The 21,367-nt window shown below is 36.8% G+C and overlaps 1 protein-coding gene across 1 annotated transcript; it reads right to left on the bottom strand.

Moving 5' to 3' along the window:
* Positions 1-2,999: 2,999 nt before the first annotated feature.
* LOC110908167 (5'-3' exoribonuclease 3) lies at positions 3,000-14,236 on the bottom strand. The gene is made up of 23 exons (XM_022153067.2): positions 13,888-14,236; positions 12,257-12,359; positions 12,096-12,172; positions 11,782-11,973; positions 11,563-11,682; positions 11,182-11,244; positions 10,857-10,994; positions 10,066-10,224; positions 9,921-9,998; positions 9,726-9,812; positions 8,997-9,341; positions 8,279-8,374; positions 7,852-7,947; positions 7,039-7,109; positions 6,828-6,956; positions 6,676-6,752; positions 6,565-6,605; positions 5,883-5,957; positions 5,635-5,792; positions 5,449-5,553; positions 5,280-5,355; positions 4,450-4,529; positions 3,000-4,329 (listed from the first exon to the last, which is right to left on the bottom strand). Exons 1-23 carry the CDS (start codon positions 14,089-14,091, stop codon positions 3,102-3,104), a joined length of 3,798 nt encoding a protein of 1,265 aa, XP_022008759.1. The 5' UTR covers positions 14,092-14,236; the 3' UTR covers positions 3,000-3,101.
* Positions 14,237-21,367: the final 7,131 nt, after the last annotated feature.

The following is a 21,367-nucleotide window of genomic DNA, read 5'->3' as shown; positions in this document are numbered from 1 at the left end:
TAAAGCTGCCAAGGGCATTTTTCCCATTTCATTTTGGTCCAACTGTTTTAACTCCATCCATATCTGACAAAAATGCCCTTGGCAGCTTTAACAGATATGGATGGAGTTAAGTCAGTTGGACCAAAATGGCAACGATAAAACCTTTTTGGATCCAGATGTTAAAAATGAAACATTTGGACTAAACTGGCAAAATGACCCAAACCACAGGGACTAAAATGGCAATTAACTCAATAATATATAAAATAAAAAACTAAATAAGTAGTAAATAACGAAGATCCGAACCCGGGCCGAGCCCAATCTCAAGCTCGAATAGCACGGGTTGAGATTGAGCTTTAGATTAATAGTCTAAACTCAAATCATATCCCTACGTAAAACAAAAAAATAAAGAGGAAACAATCACATGAACATGAAAATTCATGCAATGTGATGTGATCAACCTCTTGGGAATCTCTTTTATGAAAGTTATGTGAAACTCTAGAAGTCTAGATACAAAAACTGTAACGATAAATCATATTCTATAAAATAAATTAGAGTAAACAGAGAATGAACACACATATTTGTATCAACCGTAATATCAATCGAATTGTTTCAATCAAAGTTATTCAAAAATGGCATTACTAGTGCAAAAAACTCCTATGTATCATTAAAATGGAACACAGTATCATTCTAAGTATCATTGAAATTGAACACAATATCATTCTAAGTTATCACATTTCATTAAACACAATATCATCTTCAATAACAACCATGTACCTTAACTATGATCACTTTCTTTTCACCCTTGTTTAATCTAGGTGTCTGTCAAACAATGAACAGTAAACCCTAACACGGTTCATACGACATTCACCTAAATTTAAGTACACCATAACCAACCTAATCTTAGACCCTGTAACATCACAACTATCCACAATTGTATGAAATGGCATTAACGTTCTCGATGGGGTGTGAATGGGGTGGGGGGGGGGGGGGTTAAAACTAAAACTAAACCGGTTTACATGGGGTTTTATTGATAGGGCTAAGTAAAAAGAGGTGAAAAGAAAACTATACCCTTTGACCGTTCCAAAGAAACGTTGACAATTAACGCGTTAAGTGGGAAGGTCCAAGATCATGCAATTGGGACTAAACGGGGGGTAATGTAGCAAGATTTTGAAACTAGGGGTAAACGTGATTCCGCCCCCCAAAACTCAAGGGGTAAAACTGCGGTTTACTCAATAAATTAATATGAAGGTTGTCATTATCCTTTCGAAATCCTACTTCATGTCATGCTCCCAAACATCAGGGTAGAGTCGCTATAAGATTCTAGTCATACTTAACAATACGTAGGGGCGGTAATTCTTGACACGAATCAAAACCTAACCCAAACCCGACACGAAAAAAACAGGTTTGGTTCGACTAACACGACTCGTATAAAAAAAACGGGTCAGGTTCGGGTTGACCCGTATAAAAAAAGCGAGTTAAACCATTAACCCTTTTAAGTATTTAGAATATATATATAGAGAGAGAGAGAGAGAGAAAGTGTAAAATACAATTGCCCTTAACGTACGAGCGTACGCGATGAGTATTCCGCATGTTATATTTTTCCGAGTTTGTTAAGCCGCATGTTATAGGTGTTCGGGTTTGTGAAGGAGCATGTTATATTTTCCGAGTTTAGGAAATCCGCATGTTATATTTCCGATTTTGTGAATCCGCATGTTATAGGTGTCCGGGTTTTGTGAATCCGCATATTATAGGTGTCCGGGTTTGTGAAGCTGCATGATGAATCTTCCGGGTTTGGTAGTCTTCCGAGTTTGTACGTTAAAATCCGCATGTTATGACCTCAATTCCGCATGTTATATTTTCACAGCGTACGCATCGTACGTTAAGGCCATTTGTACGTTAACCAACCCCTATATATATATTTACATTTTATATTTCACATTTTTAGTTATAATAATGTTTGTTCTCATATAAAAAAAAAAACGGGTTAAACAGGTTGTGTTCGGGTTGGCCTGAATTTATATGTAAACGGTTCAATGGTATTGAATTGGGTTGGTGGGTTGACGGTTAGTAAGCGGCTATCATAATCCATGGTTTTGATTGTTAACAGTTACTTTAGTTTTTTTTATTTATCAGCTAACTCACACACCCAGTAAACCCTACTCCTAAATCTACAACATTGTTCATAGGACTAGAAACTTAATCTTATGGGAAGCGACACATTTCCAAACAGCTTGATAGCTGATAACACTAGTCTCCAAGCTTGTTGGTGTAGTTTTAATTACAAACATCTTAAACGAGTTCGTTAATACTGGGATCATTCAAATGTACAACCAACTAGCTGGTGAAACCCACACGTTACAGCGGGACGTTAAAATTTGTACGGCTCGGTTTTGACGACTACAAAAGAAATAGTTACAGTGGTTTTATTGTACAAAAGTTGTATGATGTAACCAGAAATATAGAATCGTGTTTTACGTCGTCGGAAAACCATAAAAATAAATATCGATATTGGTTTTGATAACATCGATACCGGTACCGATGTTGCACGGTCGGTACCGGCCCAGTTCGTCACCACGCCATTCCAAATACAAGTGCGTATTTATTAAAATTTATATCGGAATGCTAAGAAATAACATCTAAACGCAGCCGCATATTTAGTTTTTTTTTTAAACAAACTATTTGGTTTCGAGATTCCTCAGGATGATCAAATCGGCTTCCATGTATTGAGATTTTTTTAATGTGAATTAAAATCCGAACCAAGTTCGATTCAGATTTTGAAAGTCTACTTGAATTCAGAAAACTCGATTCGGTTTTATATTCGTTGAGACTTCAGAGTTTCTAGTTAAATCGAAGAGTTTACTTTGCTGATAAAAAATAGATCGTATTGATTAATTACCATCTAAAAATCAACCAAAGAACTACATAGGCTCAATAAAACCATCGGATATAAGCCTACGCTCGATGTGTATATCGCCTGCAGATCCACTGTGTTCCGTCTATTTCACTTATATAAAAGAAACTTGCAAAAGTACAACCCCCGAAAGAATTTGAAAAAATGAAGATCATACAATACACAACAAAAAGAACAAATAAGCCCTATCCAACATCAGCTCTAAATGAAATTAAGAAATCAGGTTTTGCGCAACCGCTGCTTGCTTCTTTTTTTGTCGGCGCTTCTTTTTATTAGGGTTTGTGTTCCCCGGTGTACCGCTTTGATTCCCCACAGGTACCCACACACCACCCTGAGGTTGATTATGGTTCATCCCACCAGTGCCACCTTTGTTGGATCCACCGCCCTGTTGCGGTTGAGTGACACCTGGCACTATGGTGGGCCCTTGGGACACCTGTTGAGGGTTAGCGGGTCCATCCACCTGATTATGATTCTTCCCACCAGAGGGCTTGCCTCCTTTGTTGGATCCATCGCCCTGTTGCGGTTGAGTGACACCTGGCACGTTGGTGGGCCCTTGGGACCCGCTTGGTTGGTTAACAGGCACATTCTGATTTCCACCTGACTTATTAAGGTTCTTCTTCTTCTTCTTCCCACCAGAGGAATTACCTCCACTGTTGGATGCACCACCCTGATGAGGTTGAGTGCCACCTGGCACTTTGGTGGGCCCTTGGGACCCATGTGGAGAGTTAACAGGCCCATTCTGATTTCCACCTAGTTGATGTTGCTTCTGCCCATGTGGATGGTTACGGGGCCCCCTCCGACGTCTACGTGGCTGATGGTTCTGTCCATGTGGAGAGTTACTGCGCCCATTCCGAAATCCACCAGGCTGATGTTGGTTCAGCCCATGTGGAGAGTTACTGGGCCCATTCTGGTTCAGCCCACTTGACTGATGTTGAATCGGCTCACGTACCCATATACCATTAACCCGCCTAACACTACACCGCACAGGCTGCGGATCACTTTTATCATGCTTGCTATGACTCGGATCTTGAGACCCATGTGGAGTGTTTGCAAGCCCATTCCGAAATCCACCAGACTGATGCTGGTTCAGCAGCCCATGTGGAGGGTTACTGGGCCCGATCTGAGATCCACTTGACTGATGTTTCTGCTCACGTACCCATATACCATTAACCCGCGTAAGACTACTCTGATCTTGGGACCCACGTGGAGTGTTTACGAGCCCATTCTGAGATCCACTTGGCTGATGATTATTGGCTCCATGGTCTTGGGGTTGTGGTAAAACATAGAATGGATCCGGTCCACTTGGTTGACAACCACGCGATCCAACTTGTAAGCTGTTGAGTACCAGCCTACGGGCAGCCTCAAGCAGCTGGGGCCCGGAAATAGACCCAGGGGGGTTCTTGTGATTATTTTGCCCGTTAGGATTATACTGAAAAGTCCTGAATCCAAAATGTAAGTCAGATAAACCTTAACCGAAATCAACCCGTATTAAAGTAAACGGGTCAAAATTGTGATCGCTAAACAGTGTCCCACAATAAAGAAAACCAACACGAGTGTACCTTGGTTTAATCAAGGGTTTGTGCCCTTTACCCTCGTGCCATAAGGCAGGTGCGGGTGTCAAATCTGCCATTGTAACCGTCTGCATAACAAAAAAGGGTGTTAGCATAATGTGAAGATTGATCCTATGAAGAAAAATTCATTGTGAAATACATTAATCAGATGACACAAATAAATTATAGGCACGATTGTGGCAAAATGGATTCAAGTCAAACAGGAAACCTTTTGGTAAAGGTTGAGGTAACAATTAACATAAAAGGCCCTTTGTTCTAGCTTCAAAATTATTACAAAACTAGTACTTAGGACCCGCCCGTTGCAGCGGGACCATTAAACCGAACGAAAGTAGACCTAATAACGTTGAGCCACGCAAGCCCATTATGGTGTGTTAACGCGCAAAAATGAGACCAAAACGTGCAACATTAAAAAAAAAAAACTAAGTTGGCATAGGACCCGTGCACGATGGGGCCTTTAATTGGTAAAAAATAGACATAAAAACGTTGAACACGCACACAATGCAGCGTGTTAACTTGCAAATTTGAGATAGCAACGTAAGTATAGAGGGACAAAGTTGAAAGTGGAAAGGTGTTGGGGTTAAAAATAAAAGATGCTTTGCTACACATTTGTAAAAGATGAAAAGTAAGGGATTATAATTAAAAAAAATGAAAAAAGAAGAAAATAAAATAATATCAACAATGCACAATGCACAACCTTTAAAGCATAAAGAAGTTGGTAATTGATATATATGTGTATATATAATATAATATAATATAATATAAAAACTAGTATCATACCGTTTTCACCAAAGAGACACAGAAAAAGAATATTTGTTTACCTTTTTTGGCAATTGAACTCCAGCAGGAGGATGAGCTACGTGTTGCTGAGGATCTGGAAGCGTGTATATTGCAGAACTGAAAGTTCAAACAGTAGATGAAACATTAGTCGATGCCATATTACACAAATATAAAAATGAAATGTACATAGCAATGGATCGGTTAGTTTACATGACTTGATTGTCGGTTATATCATCCATCCCCTCAATGGGTGATCTAAAAATTTTCGGACATGGGTCCCCTGCAGGAGGAGATATATAGCCACTCATTCCACCACTGCAAATAATCCAATTTAGATTAAAATAATTTATGACTTGATTGTCGATTATTAAACGGCTGAGGGATATTCGTACAAACCTTGCCTCAGAGTTGATTTGTTCCTTGATTTCAGCCCGCTCATTTGCCGACAGGTTTTTAGTACGGTCACATAACGCAAGGATGTATGGAGAGAGCTTATGCGATAAAGCCACAAAAAGCTTATCATTCATCCTGCTGTTTCTCCTTCTTTCTTCTTCCTTCAAGAACCAAAATCACACTCATGATTAGCCGATTATAAATAAAATACTTAGTTTTACCTGACGTCGTAAAAGCATGGATCACCATACCGTTAAAGAACTTTCAAGTTTTTCCACCTCGCTGAGAAGACGGGTTTCGTCGATGAAAGGCAAAAGCGCTATACCCTGAAACAATAAACGCGTAAAAGAGTTTGTCAGCATTTACAGGGAAAAGATGAACATTTCACACATTTACCTAAATGTCAGTTGCATTATTAAAAATGAGTAGGGCTGCAAACGAACGGAACGTTCAGCAAACAGTTCGTGGACCATTCGGCGGGAAGTTCGTTTGTGTTCGTTCGTTTAATAAATGAACAAACATGAACAAAGGCCGTGTTCGTTCATTTATGTTCGTGAACGTTCGGTAACGTGTTCGTGAACGTTCGGTAACGTGTTCGTTTGCGTTCGATAGTTCATTAGGGTTTCTAGTTTTTATATTTAAAAACTTAAAAATTCTGACAAGTATTACTGTATTATAATATTTGTTCATAAACGCTTCTTTGTGTACGTTTGTTTCCATGTGTGTTCATGAACATTAGTTTGTGTTCATGAACGTTCGTTTGCGTTCATTGCCTAAAATTAACAAACACGAACGAACACATTCATTTCCGTAATGAACAAACACGAACATAAAACTCATTTGGTAAGTGTTCATGAACACAAACAAACGTACATAAACAAGCGTTTATGAACTGAATTTATAATAAAAACTAAAATAAAGAATGAGATAGACCTGCCAATCAAACCGCTTCCCGTTCATGTCTATTTCAAAATCTGATGAAGAAGAATAAACATAAGTGTACGAAGAACGTAAAACATAAATCAATTTTATCACCAAATATACCTGTTGGATAAAAATCAATAATAGGCGAGTTTGGATCTGTCATCAGTTTTCTATATTGCTCTGGAAGTGCATGGGAACTGCAAAACGTCCCGATCAATATAAAATATATATATATAAATATTTAATGAAGAAAGATAGAAAGAGAACACAACCTTGCAGCAGGGAAAACCCCTAACAATTGATTAAATGGTTTAAACGGTGCACCGAGCTCAAAGCTTATATTTAGCTGACTAAGATCTTTGAGATCAGAAGCAAACGGGGCATAATGATAAGGGTAAAACCTGAAAAACAAAACTTTCCACCGTAAGAAATACAAAATGACAGAATTATGTAAAACAAAAAAAGCTGATAAAAAAATTTTACCATGTCCAGGAACAAACACCTTGGTAGTAATAATGCATCACCCAACATAGACCTTCTGTATATTTTAGAACCTATAAAAAATTGTGTTAGATATGTCATCACATCATTTTCAATTATTAATTTTTTATTGGTACGATTGATAATGGTAGAGATATTAAGGGTGATAAAAAGCTCGATTTATTTTTATTTATTTTTTTGCATTTTAAAGCTCTAAAATTTTATTTTTTGCATTTCAAAGCATATAAACAATTGTGTTTAGTTATATATTATAATGTCAATTTTTCTTTTAATTTTTAAAGCTTGCCATAGAGTACCTAACCTTTTTAATTATAATATAATAACATGATAAAAACAGATAAGCGGGTCAACCCGCTAGATCAACACAAACCCAACCCGTTTAGCTAAACATGGTTGTGAGATATTAAGGGTGATAAAAAAACTCGATTTATTTTTATTTTTTTGCATTTTAAAGCTCTAAATTTTATTTTTTGCATTTTAAAGCATATAAACAATTGTGTTTAGTTATATATTATAATGTCAATTTTTCGTTTAATTTTTAAAGCTTGCCATAGAGTACCTAACCATTTTTTAATTATAATATAATAACATGATAAAAACAGATAAGCGGGTCAACCCGCTAGGTCAACACAAACCCAACCCGTTTAGCTAAACATGATTGTGAGACCGACCCAAAACTGACCAGAACCCATTTAGACCAAAACCCAAAACCACAAATTTCATGTGAGGTTCCTGATCATTTAGCGTATTGAAACGGTTATTGATAGGCAATGTTAGAACGTTTAAGAAACTTACAACATCTCTCCTTATTGCATCTAGCTCCTCAGGGGTTTTGGCTGAAAACTTCTCTTCATAATACCGTTCCTTCCATCCAGGGGACCCTAGTTTAATCTGGAAACAATTGTTATACAAAGTCACTGAAAGCATATATTTTTTATACTTTACTTGACATGTTGACCAGAATCACAAAACGTTTGGTCAATCCAACAAGAGATGAGAGTGACATAATTGCACAAAATACATTAAAACATTAAAATCTTATATATACAATTGCATCCTTTCAAAAGATCACCGCTATTTATACTACGCATTCCTGAATCTTATTAAACAGATAATACAAAACCAATACCACCAAAAAAATGTAACTTGTAATTAACTGCCATAACCACATACTCATACAAAATCAAAACATAGAAGTAGAAGATTATATTAGAACTCTAACCTTGTCTTCCTCTTGCTCATCAGAGTTAAAAACATCAGACTTTTCACGAAGAACCCCCTTCAACTTTATCATTAATTCTTCTTTGTTCTCGAGTGCCTATACACAACCAGATTTGACGTCAGTAAATACTACATGTTTGGTTTTAAATTGCGTGATGCGCTCCGATGCATTTAGTCCAAAAATCTGATGCGCGATGCGAGCGCATCACGTATGTGATGCGTTCTTTATAAAAAAAATAGTTAAAAATTATTTATACATAAAAAGTTATAAAAACATACTTAAAGTAAACAACTGACATAATTAGAAGATAAGAGTTGTGTTTTTTGGTTCAAATCAAGCATACTAAGATGTTAATTATGGAAAAAACCGAACATAGTTCATAAAATCTGGAAAAAAAGCATAAGAAACAATGTTGTTGTGTGCATCAGAGCGCATTATGCGAAATGCGCGCAATATTCTCACATCACGTAAACGCATCGCATCAGCTGTTGCGATGCGCTCTCATTAGTGCATCGGGCGCATCACGCATTATGCGCGCATTTTAAAACCAAGTACATGACCGCAAGATCTAGTTTAAGGAGTAAGATGATGCAATGCAACAATTTAGTAGATGAGAGACTCAGCTATATTGGCATGGTGTACATAGTTAATATGATGAAGAATTAAACCCACAATTTATCTGTAATGAATCAAATGAGTAGAGTTAAAATACACATACTTCTTGTTCAAGACAAGTTTCTGTTTCCACAATAGCAGGTCCAGAAGACAAACGTGCAACTTTTTTAGCCCGAATATTGCCATCATCAGATTGCATCTGCCTTTTGCTCTTGATGTCAAGTGCAGATAAATCTTCAGTAGCATGGGTAACTCGGTACTCGTTTTTCATGGATGTTTTAGAACCGCTTGATTTTTTTTGTTGGTATGGTGAAGAGGATTGGTTTGATGCAAGGCGTGATCCATGGAACCGGCGAACTGGAACCAGCGACTCAGGTTCAACCTGTGTTCCAGCATTGTATCCTCTTTTGGCTTGAGCCTTATCACGTTTTACATTCGCGGCTAGTCTCTGGAAAAAAAACCTTGGTAGATGTAAGAGATTGTCGAAATACGTGTCTAAGTTCAAGTTGGCATTTAACATTTCTTTATCCGTTTTTCATAACTTTTTGTATAAATAAATAAATAAATAATCAAGGGTAAATGTCATAGATTAGCAGTATACTTTAGTGAAGATCCATTATGCTAACTTTCGAAATACGTGCTCATATTTACATGTCTTTTAGTAGGCCCACTTTGGTAACTGCAAGGTTGAAAAATAACATATAGTGGCTAAAAAACGAACCAAATGGGGACAAAATAAACTTCAATTACCAATATGAGCCTACCAAAAAGAATCAAAAAGGTTATGATTACCACCAAAATGATGTCGCTATCTTATGATTACAATACATACCAGATTCGATTGAGCTCTTTTCTGAAATATAGAGTCTTCATACAAACCAACTGCCTGAATAAAATGCTCTACTTTGCTAAGATCTGGCTGTGACAAGAAAAACAGTGTCTACGTCAAAGTCAAAGCAACCGAAGGTAATTCAAAAGTCAAAGTTTGATAAAATCACTAAAAAGATAGTTAGATCCACTCGATCACCTTGCTGGTATCAGTCAAATACCCACCCATAGCCCTAAATTCTTTCTTGTATACTGCAAACAATAAGTTAATCGCACCCTGAAAAAACAAATGTTAAAAAGAATACAAAATGTAATAACCAACGATAAAATTGATCAAAACATACCTCACGAATTTCCAAAGTAGGCATATGTGGTAAAAAATCATTTCCGACAAAGAAACATATAAAAACAAAATCATCAATGATTCGCTCAAAATCAATCTTATGACCAGGGATCTTCATCTCGTTTTCCAGGTACTCTCTAAGAGTCCAAATATTGAAGAACTGCAAAATCATACACAAATTAATGTAACCAAGGGTAGCAAGTTCTGAATATTATTATTCAAATTATGTACTTCCATATAAATTATGAATATCATTACTTATTGCTTATATATATTAATTTCAAACATTGGGATAAATAGTGTCTTTTTCTGGTTTTTTTAGTATTTTCTTGTGTATTTTTTAAGTTTCAACCTGTATTGTACATGTAACGAAACGAAACGAAACGAAACGAATCGGACCGACACCGACCAAACATCGATACCGCCACAGCGTAGCACGGGTGTAACATTTTTTTCAAGTTCCAACTGGTAATGTACAGGTAACGAAACGGTATCGCCCCCGCATAACATGGGTGTAATGTGTTTTTTTAAGCTTCAAACGGTATGTAACTATTGTTTTTTTCCAGTGTTTTTAAAGTTGCAACAGGTATTGTACACGTAACGAAATGAACTGGACCGACACCAACCGAACATCGGTACCGCCGCCGCATAACGCGGGTGTAATGTGTTTTTATTAAGTTTCAACAGGTATTGTACAGGTGACGAAACGAACCGGACCGATACCTACCGAACGTCGATACTGCTGCCGCATAGTGCGGGTGTAACCCACTAGTTGGTATATAATTTACGTACCTGATATGGTTTCTTCTTGCTTCCTTCTTCATCAAATTCTCCGGCCTTTCTCTTTACCTTTCCCTCACAATTTGCCGCAATATGACCCGGTTGACCACAAATAAAACATTTGTCCTTTTGTCCTGGGAACGATATAACCTTAACCATAAAAGCAAAAAATACGTTAGAAAATAAACCAAAAATTTGTCATTTTTACATTTGAGCGATTGAGCGAAGACAATTGAAATATAAAAATAATCAAAAAATAAACATTAACATGACAGCCACCACCTTCCTAACTTTTGTAAGATCATCTGCAATTTATAAACCGTTAGAGAACACTTACTTCTCTAAGTATTGAAAAATGAACTTCATGCGTAGCCAAAGCCAACATTATCAAATCTGCATCCTGTGATTTCACAACAATAACATTTTACCTTTACTTGAAACTGAAGAAAAGCAACAAATAAGAACACGTGACTTGCACACCTAAAAGGCGGCAATATTGACCCGTTACTTATGAATGAGTAGATTCAGTTATAACTTAAACTAAAAGAAAAAGGGTATTTAATCCAAAAATGTAGATTCTTAATGATATAATATAAATATTTGCAATCAAATTGAAGATTAATTATCTACAAAGAGTTGAAAATTTGGAAGAAAGGGTCTCATCTATTTTGCTAACTTTAAGTACAATAATACAATGAGTTTGAAAAGATAACCATACCAAACCATACAAGCAATGACGAGTGTTCGGATCAAAATTAGGTCTGTTCCGTTGTTGGCGAATATATGACATAATTTTATGCTCTCCTTCACCAGGAACATTTGCATCAGAAAGCATAACCTTCATACAAATCACAAAAACCAGAACCACTTTATAAACTGTGTATGTTTATAAACTTCCATAATAAAGCAAAACCTTAAATGAAGTTATGAACACCACCTTTATAGATTTCCATCCAGGATCATTGTTTAACCTTTTGTGAATATAATATTGTAACGCGGTTGACAAAACAGCCATGAATTCGGTTCCTGGAGTGATAACGTTAGAATCAAAAGTTTGTGATTCCTGCTTTGGCGGAAGCTTTCTGCCTTCTTTCTCAAACTCTTCCCTCAGCTTTTCTTCTTCAGCCGCCTAAAAGCATATTTCACAAAAACTTATGTAACAAAGAGGATTCGTTTGGATTATGTTTCATTAAAACGGGTCAGAAAAAACTTGTTATAAAAATGAAACATGGACAAAAGAAAGGTACTTACAGCTTCAGCTGCTGATTTGGCTGCTCTAAACCGCCTAGACCGTTGCTGATTCATTTTTGCTCTCGGGGCAACACCGTCTAAAACATATTGGAAGGTAAGCAGAAAGCTTTAATTTCCCATTTATAAACGGAACACAGAAAAAAGTTGCATTTGATAATTACCAATAGCCATGAAGAGCAGTTTTCGTGGTCGAACCATTACAAAAAGCCGATCAATATAGTCAAACACGCATTGAAACACCTCATCAAAAGAGGTTGGAGAAGGCTGTATACATAAATATAAAAACACAAAAATAATCAATTTTAAGACTGTATGTAGCATCATAAAAGTATCAAAGATCAAAACAGGTGAATAAGATATAGCATCATAAAACAAGAGCGTTTTACAGCATATTGACATAGCATATCAAAACTACTTATTGTTTTCTGCCCACTGGGTTTGTCAATGATAACATGTGCTAATTCATTAAATTATGTATAAGCGACAAGCAGCGAGAACATACAATTAACTTAGTGCACCATTAAAACTTTCAATGACCCTAATTCAAATCAATTCATACCCGCATAAAACGTTAATGAAAGGAACCATAACTTTCTCCAAATTACCTATCTTCGTAAAAAAGACCACTACTGAAAACTTGCAAAAAACAAAGAAAATAGGAAACACCAAAACAAATATCAACATCTATTAAAGTAAAATGGTTTCATGTTCAGTCGTTCACCACATAATCCTATGAACTGTCCCCATATTCAAAGAGGAGACGGATATGGAGTTGTTTGGATGTGCATTTTCAAAGTGATCTTGCCCACTAACAACAGCATAACTTCCCGTGTCTCATACCAACCAATATTGTCCACTTTGCACACTAAAAGCTCACGAATTTGTTTGTGTTTGATTGCCCGAGTGATAAATTCCCAAAAAGCCACCCATCCACTATTTCACCCCTCAAACACGCTTAACTATTGGACTTCTCCCCTCATCCACAACCATTTCACCCAAAGCATGTTGGTGATATTATCGGTTTAAAAAAGTGTACCTGAGACACACCCGAGGCGCGTTTCTTTGGCAAAAAATTGACCCTGAGACGCACGCCTCATGGCTCATGTATTTCCAACATTTTTGTACAGCATATTGTTGTAGAGCATGCTTTTAGGGTTGTACATGTATTCAATATTAGAACAACGTATATAAAGCTTATTTGTGATCAAATATTGAGTAGACGCTAAAAACCTATAAAATTATATACAAAAATCTATATAATTATTTGCTCCTCGGCTTTATTCCTTGTCGCTTTTTAAAACCAAGGCGATATTTGAGACATGTCAGTAAATATGGCTCATAATCTTATGTGATTTGCCTAAAGTGTGACAAATAGTTAAGCAATGTTACAACTTATATTTGTTTAAACTCAAAGCTGACCGCTGCAACATTAAAAGCACATCCACCCCCCCCCCCGGACACACACACACACAATATGGTTTAGGTTTCCATCATTATTAAATTCATATCAACATCCAATCTAATATTTGCTAGAAACCTATAAAAGTTTATAAAAAAGCAGTTGCAATATACACATACAATATATATAATAATCAACAAATGAAATTATATAAGAACATATATATAAAGCTTGTTTGTGTCTAAACATTAGATTTCCATCATTATGGATATCTAGTATTCATCCAAAACAGTTGCAATATACATATACAATATATATATATAATAATCAACAAATGGAATGAAATGAACAGCAATAAGCAACGAATTCAAACGAAAATCTAATAACATTTACCCGATCCTCAGGGTGAAAACACGGGTGAATAATCCCGTTCATATCGAGATACAAGTTATCATATTCGATTAAATTAGGGTTAGGTTTACTCGTATCAACGGGGATTTGAACGCCGTCGATTTCGACCGGCTCTTCTTCGACGACGTCCACCACCACCATCGGATACTTCTCCGCTAACCACCGGTAAAACGACGGCACACCCATCGCTAAACCCTAGCTAGATTTCAGAGATCTGCTGCGCAAGGGTTTAGATTAATAATGTTTTATACTTTAATCCCACCCTGTAATGTAATGTGGTTTTGAGAAGCCGTGTGAATAAATATGGGGGATGTGGGAAATGATGACGGAGAGGTGTTAGGGTATGGGAGATTAAAATTTATGGGACGAATTTACCCTTCGTATAACCATAGCCCAATCAGTCGTCGCTCGTTTAGAAATCTAAACGCTTGGAAAATGCTAATTTGTTTTTTTGTTTCGGTTGGAAAATGCTCGTTTGTACTTCGTCTCGGTTGTAAATGAGTTGATTAGTTCGGTTCAGTTTGTAAAACAAGCCAGACACGAGCAATGGTCTGTCTGGCTTGGTTCGGCTCGATTTGAATTGTATAAATATGATTTGTTGTTATAAAATTTCTTTAGGCTAACGGGTTGGAATTGTTTAGGAAAGATGTGATTGGTTATAAAGTTGGTTTTGTGGATGTTCATGATGATGGTCGTTGAAGATGATGAAGTTATTGAGCGAACCCAATTTAAATGATGAGAAATGGTTGTGATGTTGGGTTAACAGGTTTGTTAACAGGACGGATATGTGATAGGTTATAAGGTTGTTTTATAAATGTCAGTGACGATAATCATTGACAATGTTGAAATTGTTAAATGCCAATTGAAGAAGTTACAACCATGGGCCTGGTCTACTATGGGTCATGAAGGGAGCCCATCAAGGTAAAAGCCCGGGAAAATCTCCTTAAACGGGACTCGTTCAAATACTTAAACACTTGAACATAATTATCATTCAACCAACTAGGATTGTAATCGTTTAACATATGATCAATAACCCACCATGGGGTCATGAAGGGAGCCCATCAAGGTAAAAGCCCGGGAGAATCTCCTTAAACGGGGCTCGTTCAAATGCTTAAACACATAAACATAATTATCATTCAACTTGTCACACCCGCTCATAGGAGGAAGCGCAAGGTGTGAACTTGATTAGTTTTCATTGCATACGTTGTAAGCAAACAAACTATATGAATAAAATATGTACGATGTTCATCCATTCATCAACAAAGAAATAGTTTACAAGTCATAAGTTGTTCACGAAAAGAAATCACAAGTTACATTGTTTTACAAAAAGACTTGTACAAAAATAAAGTTTTTAAATCAACAAGGCTCTGCATTCTATGTCTCGTTCAAAGGCGAGGCCTATGAATCAAACCCTTCAAAATATGATGACATCGCATTTTTGACCATATAAACGTCTTGAAACCGTACCATGCAAGGATCCACTCAGTTGCCTGAAATACATGTAAGTTTGAAAAGTCAACCAAAAAGTTGGTGAATTCATGTGTTTGCGTTTGTATCAAATGAATCTTAAAAACATTTGAAAGTGATTGTATAGAAAACCGGTATGTAAAAATGTGTATGTAAAGCGTTTATGAAATTGTTGATCATTAATGTTTTGCAAGGACATTAATATATGTGCCGACATAGGAAGCAATCCAATACTTGACGATTTAGTGCCAATTAACCTCGATTGTGACACGAAAGCACTACATGCGGTCTCACGGACCTATGAGTGGCGCTCGCCAAAACCCAATAGATATACCCTGTAACACCTCGCTTTTTGGAACTTTCCTTATTTAGAAAGTTTATTTGTATTTCTATTTATGGAAACTTTATTCTCTTTGTAATCATATTTCATTTCCAGCCTTGTAATCCGAGAATCGATTATAATGAAATTCGTTCTTTATACTTAATTGTTATACATGCAATCAGTCATTTAATTATATGTTTTGATACACATTATACGTACAATACTTATACATGCATTCACGATACTAGAATTATAGTTACATACATGTTTCGTACTTGGAAATGTGCTAAAAATGGAAGTAATGGCTTAAAATAATAATATCAACGTTCAGGAGCGAAAGTGAAAGAAATCAAAGTTTCCGGGCTAGGGTAGCGCCGCGCTACGCGAGCCCCCCCCCCCCCCCTCTTCACTTCGTGTGCCGCCAAGGTGCTTAATCCGCAACAAGTTGTTTCTTGGCTGCGGGTTGGCCAATTTTATAACACCTTTTTCTTCCCCAATCACCTCTAATCTTCATTAAACACAAAACCCTAACCAACCACTATATAAGCAAGCTCCCTATCACTCATTTTCACTTTCCCAACTCATCTACACTCTCAAATCTCCCTCAAATCAGTTGCAAACATCAGAAAGAGGTAGATTATTCTAAGTGCAAAAGTAAGCACTTTCTTCACTTTTCTTCCATTTCAAAGCTTGGAACACTTCTAGGAGTGTATCCACAAGTTTACCATGGTAAACTAAGGTGGAACATCACCATTTTGAGGTCTAAACTTTTTGTTTTGGAAGATTATCTTGATTAACTTTTATGAAACTTATGATTTCTTATGCAATCTTGTACCTACCTCGCTTCTAATAAAGTCTAAGGTTAGTGAGCTTGTGTATGGTTGATTCTTATGAGTTTAGAGGTGCAAACACCCTCTAAACTTTCTGTTTGATAGAGTTTAAGACAACCCATAAGTGTTGAAACCATCCAAGTCTACCATATTTCATATGGCAAGACTTGTGTTTTGGTAAAAGTGTGAACCTTGGAAGTCTTGACTATCCTAACTTGTTCCACACTTCACTTGATGTTTTTATCTTGCTATTCCAAGTAGCTTACTAGTCCTAAAGTAACACAACCCCGCCACAACTCCAACATTTTCCATGATGGGTACGTAACACCCGGGTTGATCTTACTAGGCTACTTGATGAAATGTTAGATAGTTGTATTTTTCTTTTTCATTCATGACCATCCAAATCATCCTTGTGATGATTTGTGCATTGGTGAATTCATACAATAAGGTTAATCTTACCTCCATGCTTTACTACTTGTATGATATCCATGACAATCATGATGGGCTTAGTTTTAGGATTACTATATAAATTATATCAATATATATATACATACATAGCCGAACTCATGATGCTAACCGGTTTATGATTATGTGCCATGAACTTAGGTTATTTTATCTGTGGTTCTAAGTTCCTCATTTTCGATTCTAATGGGCGGACTAGGACCCATGAAATCACATACAAACTTAGGTGTTGTTTGTTCTTTCAGAGGTAAAACGTCTGCAATCTGCGGACCACATCTGCAGACATCTGCAGCTGAAGAGGTGGACCAAACCTCTGCAGTCTGCAAGAAGAAGACTGTTTGTTTTTTAACTTCTGCAAACAACACCTAAAGCTCGTTTAAGCTTGGCTTAACTAGAGTTTTTCAGCCAATTGGTTACGAACCTAAAGCTTGTTTAATCAATCATCATCTATTAGTGTTCATACCTGACTTATTATAAAAACAGCACCTACAGCTTGTTTAATCGATTACAGGTAACACGAAAACCTGTACCCAACCACCAAAAATTATAAAAAATTAGCACTTTCATGAATTTACAGCTTGTTTAATCAATTACAGCACCTACATCTTAAACTACACATTAATTTAACAAAAATTATCAATACCCAACCACCAAAAACTACACAAATTTAACAAAAAACAGTCAAGAACTAAACCTAATATCTCAATCATAACAATTACTAAACTATTATAATGAAATAACCAAAAATCGAACAAATTACCTTAGATGTTGGAGGAGGAGTGGAGATACAAGGTCTGCGGCGGTGGAGGGGGTGGAGATCGAGGGCTGCGCCGGTGGAGGGGGTGGAGCACGACGGCAAAATGCGGTGGAGGAGGTGGAGAACGACGATAATGCGGTGGAGGGGTGGAGATCGATGGGCTGCGGCTGGGGAAGGGGTTCAGATCGGCGGTTCTATGGCTGGATGGGGTGGAGATCGAGGTGGAGGAGTAGGGGAGGTCGGCTGAGGATATGGAGAAGGGAACTAGGGTTTTGTATTTGGAATAGGTTGAATGTATTTGGAAGAGGTTGAAGAGGTCTGGGAAGACATTAGACAACATCTGCGCGAGGAAGAGCTGCTGAAGACATTTTTTAATGAATTATCTTCTAAAAAACAAACAATCTGCAGACCTCTATGTCTGCGTGTGGTCTGCTTGGTGAAGACAAAAGAGGTCCTGAAGCTCTTTTAACAAAAAACAAACAACACCTTAGTGTCGAAACGAGTACTTAGACAAGATATATTTTATGAATACATACTTTTTGTAATTAAATTCCAATCCGAATCCTTTGTCAATAATCCGAATACTCACACACCTTCCTTTACCCCATGTAGGGTAACCTCGGTGTTCCTCTCGTCAACTCCTCAACAACTCGCGGGATTTAAAAGGAAAGCTTTGCAAAATGGTGAGTATACTCGAACACCCTCGTTACGTTTTACACTTTTGGGTGCAATATGTTTACGATATCAAATTACACTTTCACACTTATACTTTATACAAACACAAACAATCCAATCATTCATGCTTAAATACGTGATACTTGATTTGTATTCTTGGAACATTCTTATGTGATTTACTTGTCATTAACTTTGTACGAGTCTCCCCTTAACATGTATAGCACGATAGGGGTAACACACCGCCCGTAGTCTTGTGGTAATGTTAAGTCTTTAAAACCTGTGGTAATAAGAGGATTGACTTGTATAGTTACATGCCAGGATTGCATTAATCTAGTTAACTATTTTTGCCATGTGGATTCGTTTAAACCATTTTATATACTTATGCTATTTATGAAACTTGTATATTCGCCAATACATTGGGTATTGAACTATACTTTAAAACATATTAAAGGTTGATGACATTGATGCTCATGGAATCTAGTAGGGATGCTTAGATATCCACTTAATTTGCTAGATTATGTTGTTATATTGTTGTTGAATTATGTTGTATCGTTTCTTGAACAATGTTGTACTTTCTCTTTCAAATGTTGTACTTTGAAGTTCAAATTGTTGTAACTTGAATTATTTGCAATAAAATGAAATCGTTTTTGATTAAATATTGTCACAATAGTGTTATGAAGTCTCGAACAATCTTGTTTTCGTCTCACTCTGATGTTTCCGCCATCGGTTGGGGTGTGATATACCCCTTTCGTTCCTTGGTCTGTGTGTGATTAATGGTGCTTAAGTTCCACCCTATTCGCACATGATCTAGTTGTTTCATTCCTAAGCTTAATCATACCATCATAACATGTATTTCCCCCTGAGAGTTGTAAAACCAAAAGACGTTTAAAAGAAAAGGGGGACATGAACTCACAGTTTGCGTCCAACGAAAGTGTGCTAGCAAAGCGGGTGTCCGTAAACGTAGTGCAACCTACAAGTGTGCTAATCTCGTTAGACATTTCGGTCCTTACTAGACCGTGTACAAGTTGCTCATCTTGAATTTCATTAAGACTTGTATTTGTTGTTTGTTGTAATACGTTGGTATTTGGCTTGTATGTTCATTGTTAACACACACACACACACACACACACATATATATAAGGTCAGGATTTAGAGAAAACAGTAGAAAGTGTGAGAACGGTTATGGATCGTCCAATCAAAACAATTTATGGACTAGATGACGCGGTGGCGTTTTCATAAATAACATAACTTTTATTGTTGTGGCGCGCTTCATTAAGGGTAAAAAAAGTCTTTTGACTTCTCTACACAAAACACCATCTAATGAAATAAAACGCCATTAAAATTACCGCTTTAACCTACAATAGCACAAACCATCATAAATCTAAAACGCCATTAGATATAAAACACCAAACTTAATTATAATAAAATCACGCCTAAAAAACCGCCAAAAACATCCTATATATACAACATCTCAGACATTCCATTAAAACACAGAAAAACCCAAACGCCATATTTAATATATACCATTTCTCTTAGAAACGCCAAAAAACCCAAACATCAAATATCCTCTAAACCAAAACGTTTATTTGAAATTCAGTTTGGTTGTCGGTAAGGTTTCGCTCAATGTAATGGACAAAATCCTTAAGTGAGGATATTGTCCAATTCATTGAGTAAAATCTTATTGACTTTATCCTCAACTTCCATTCAATTTATAACACCAAAACATACAAAAACATTATTGAGGTTTGTTGTCAATAAAGTTTATCTGTATGGGATGGACAACATTGTCAGACATCTTTCTTAACTGAGGATTAACAATGTTGTCCATCAGCATACATCAAAACGTTATTGAGTTAGCATGATCAAATTTAGAGTTTTAAGGTGCTTTTTTAGTGACGTTCTTTTTCTCGGTAAAACGCCAAAAAGTTAAAAAATTCAAACATCGTTCATGTGTGATCGTTCTCTTTATCCCTTTTCATTATTTCAACGTGAAATGGTGAATATGGTAATTAGGCTTCCCTCCAACGAGTTGCTTCCCTTCTAGTGACGTTCTTCCACATTTTATGTAGTTGCAGGTTTGTTCTTTCAGTTTGGTAGCGTTTGTCACACCCCAACCGATGGCGGAATCATCGGGGCATGGCACTGAGCGAAACAGATTGTCCAGAAGTTTCCACAACAACTATCATTACTATTCAGTTTAAGTAATACGTCCCATACCGTATCCCAAACAGTAAAACAAATTATTACAAATAACAACTAGTCAAATACTCTGTTCCGACAACTCAGATTTTAAATATAAAAACACGGCAATTGTTTATCTGCTTCTAAAGACCCTTAGCTTGACCACTACAGACAACTATTTGTTGGGGGGCTCTAGAGCTTTATTCTAGCCTCGCTTTCCTAAAAACACGGCAATTGTTTATCTGCTTCTTAAACACCTGTCACATACGTTAAAATAAAGTCAATACACATAATGTAAAGGTGAGCATACAAGTTTGATAATAACATATAGAGTTCGAAATGGTTTACGCATAACCAGCACGTACACAGAGGAAAACGAAGCATGTTAATTATCGACATGGATCTATCGATACCAATGACTGCGGGTTGACTGCCCGAGGCAGTTCGCAATACATGATTACCACCGTAATCCATGCAAGTAATGGTCCTTAACAACCCCCGTGTGAACGGGTGCTGAGTCCAAACTATAGTACTATCGTCGTTAAAGCAGGTAGACAACATTCCACGTGTAAACATAACAGCAAGCATTCATTTAGTCACGTAATACATGCAAAACGGTTAGCGTTTAGAATAATTGAGTAGTGTGTTCGATTGTGATTTAGATAAGTAACGTATGTAACACCCAAAAGTGCTAAAGCAAAAAGGGTTCGAGTATACTCACAGCGGTTGATGGATTGAAGGGAGCGCTTGAGAGTAGGGTTAGCCTAA

This window comes from Helianthus annuus, chromosome 14 (assembly GCF_002127325.2).
Source record: "Helianthus annuus cultivar XRQ/B chromosome 14, HanXRQr2.0-SUNRISE, whole genome shotgun sequence".
Taxonomy (NCBI): Eukaryota; Viridiplantae; Streptophyta; class Magnoliopsida; order Asterales; family Asteraceae; genus Helianthus; species Helianthus annuus.
This window is presented reverse-complemented; position numbering and strand designations above follow the sequence as displayed.

What these genes read in the sequence shown, in the direction of transcription:
- LOC110908167 (XM_022153067.2), bottom strand. Translation starts at nt 14,091, where the DNA reads ATGGGTGTGCCGTCGTTTTACCGGTGGTTAGCGGAGAAGTATCCGATG. An exon ending in GGGGTTTTCCCTGCTGCAAG is followed by an intron (nt 6,753 to 6,827) that starts GTTGTGTTCTCT and finishes GACGTTTTGCAG; the next exon opens with TTCCCATGCACTTCCAGAGC. An exon ending in AAACCCTTGATTAAACCAAG is followed by an intron (nt 4,330 to 4,449) that starts GTACACTCGTGT and finishes TTTTGGATTCAG; the next exon opens with GACTTTTCAGTATAATCCTA.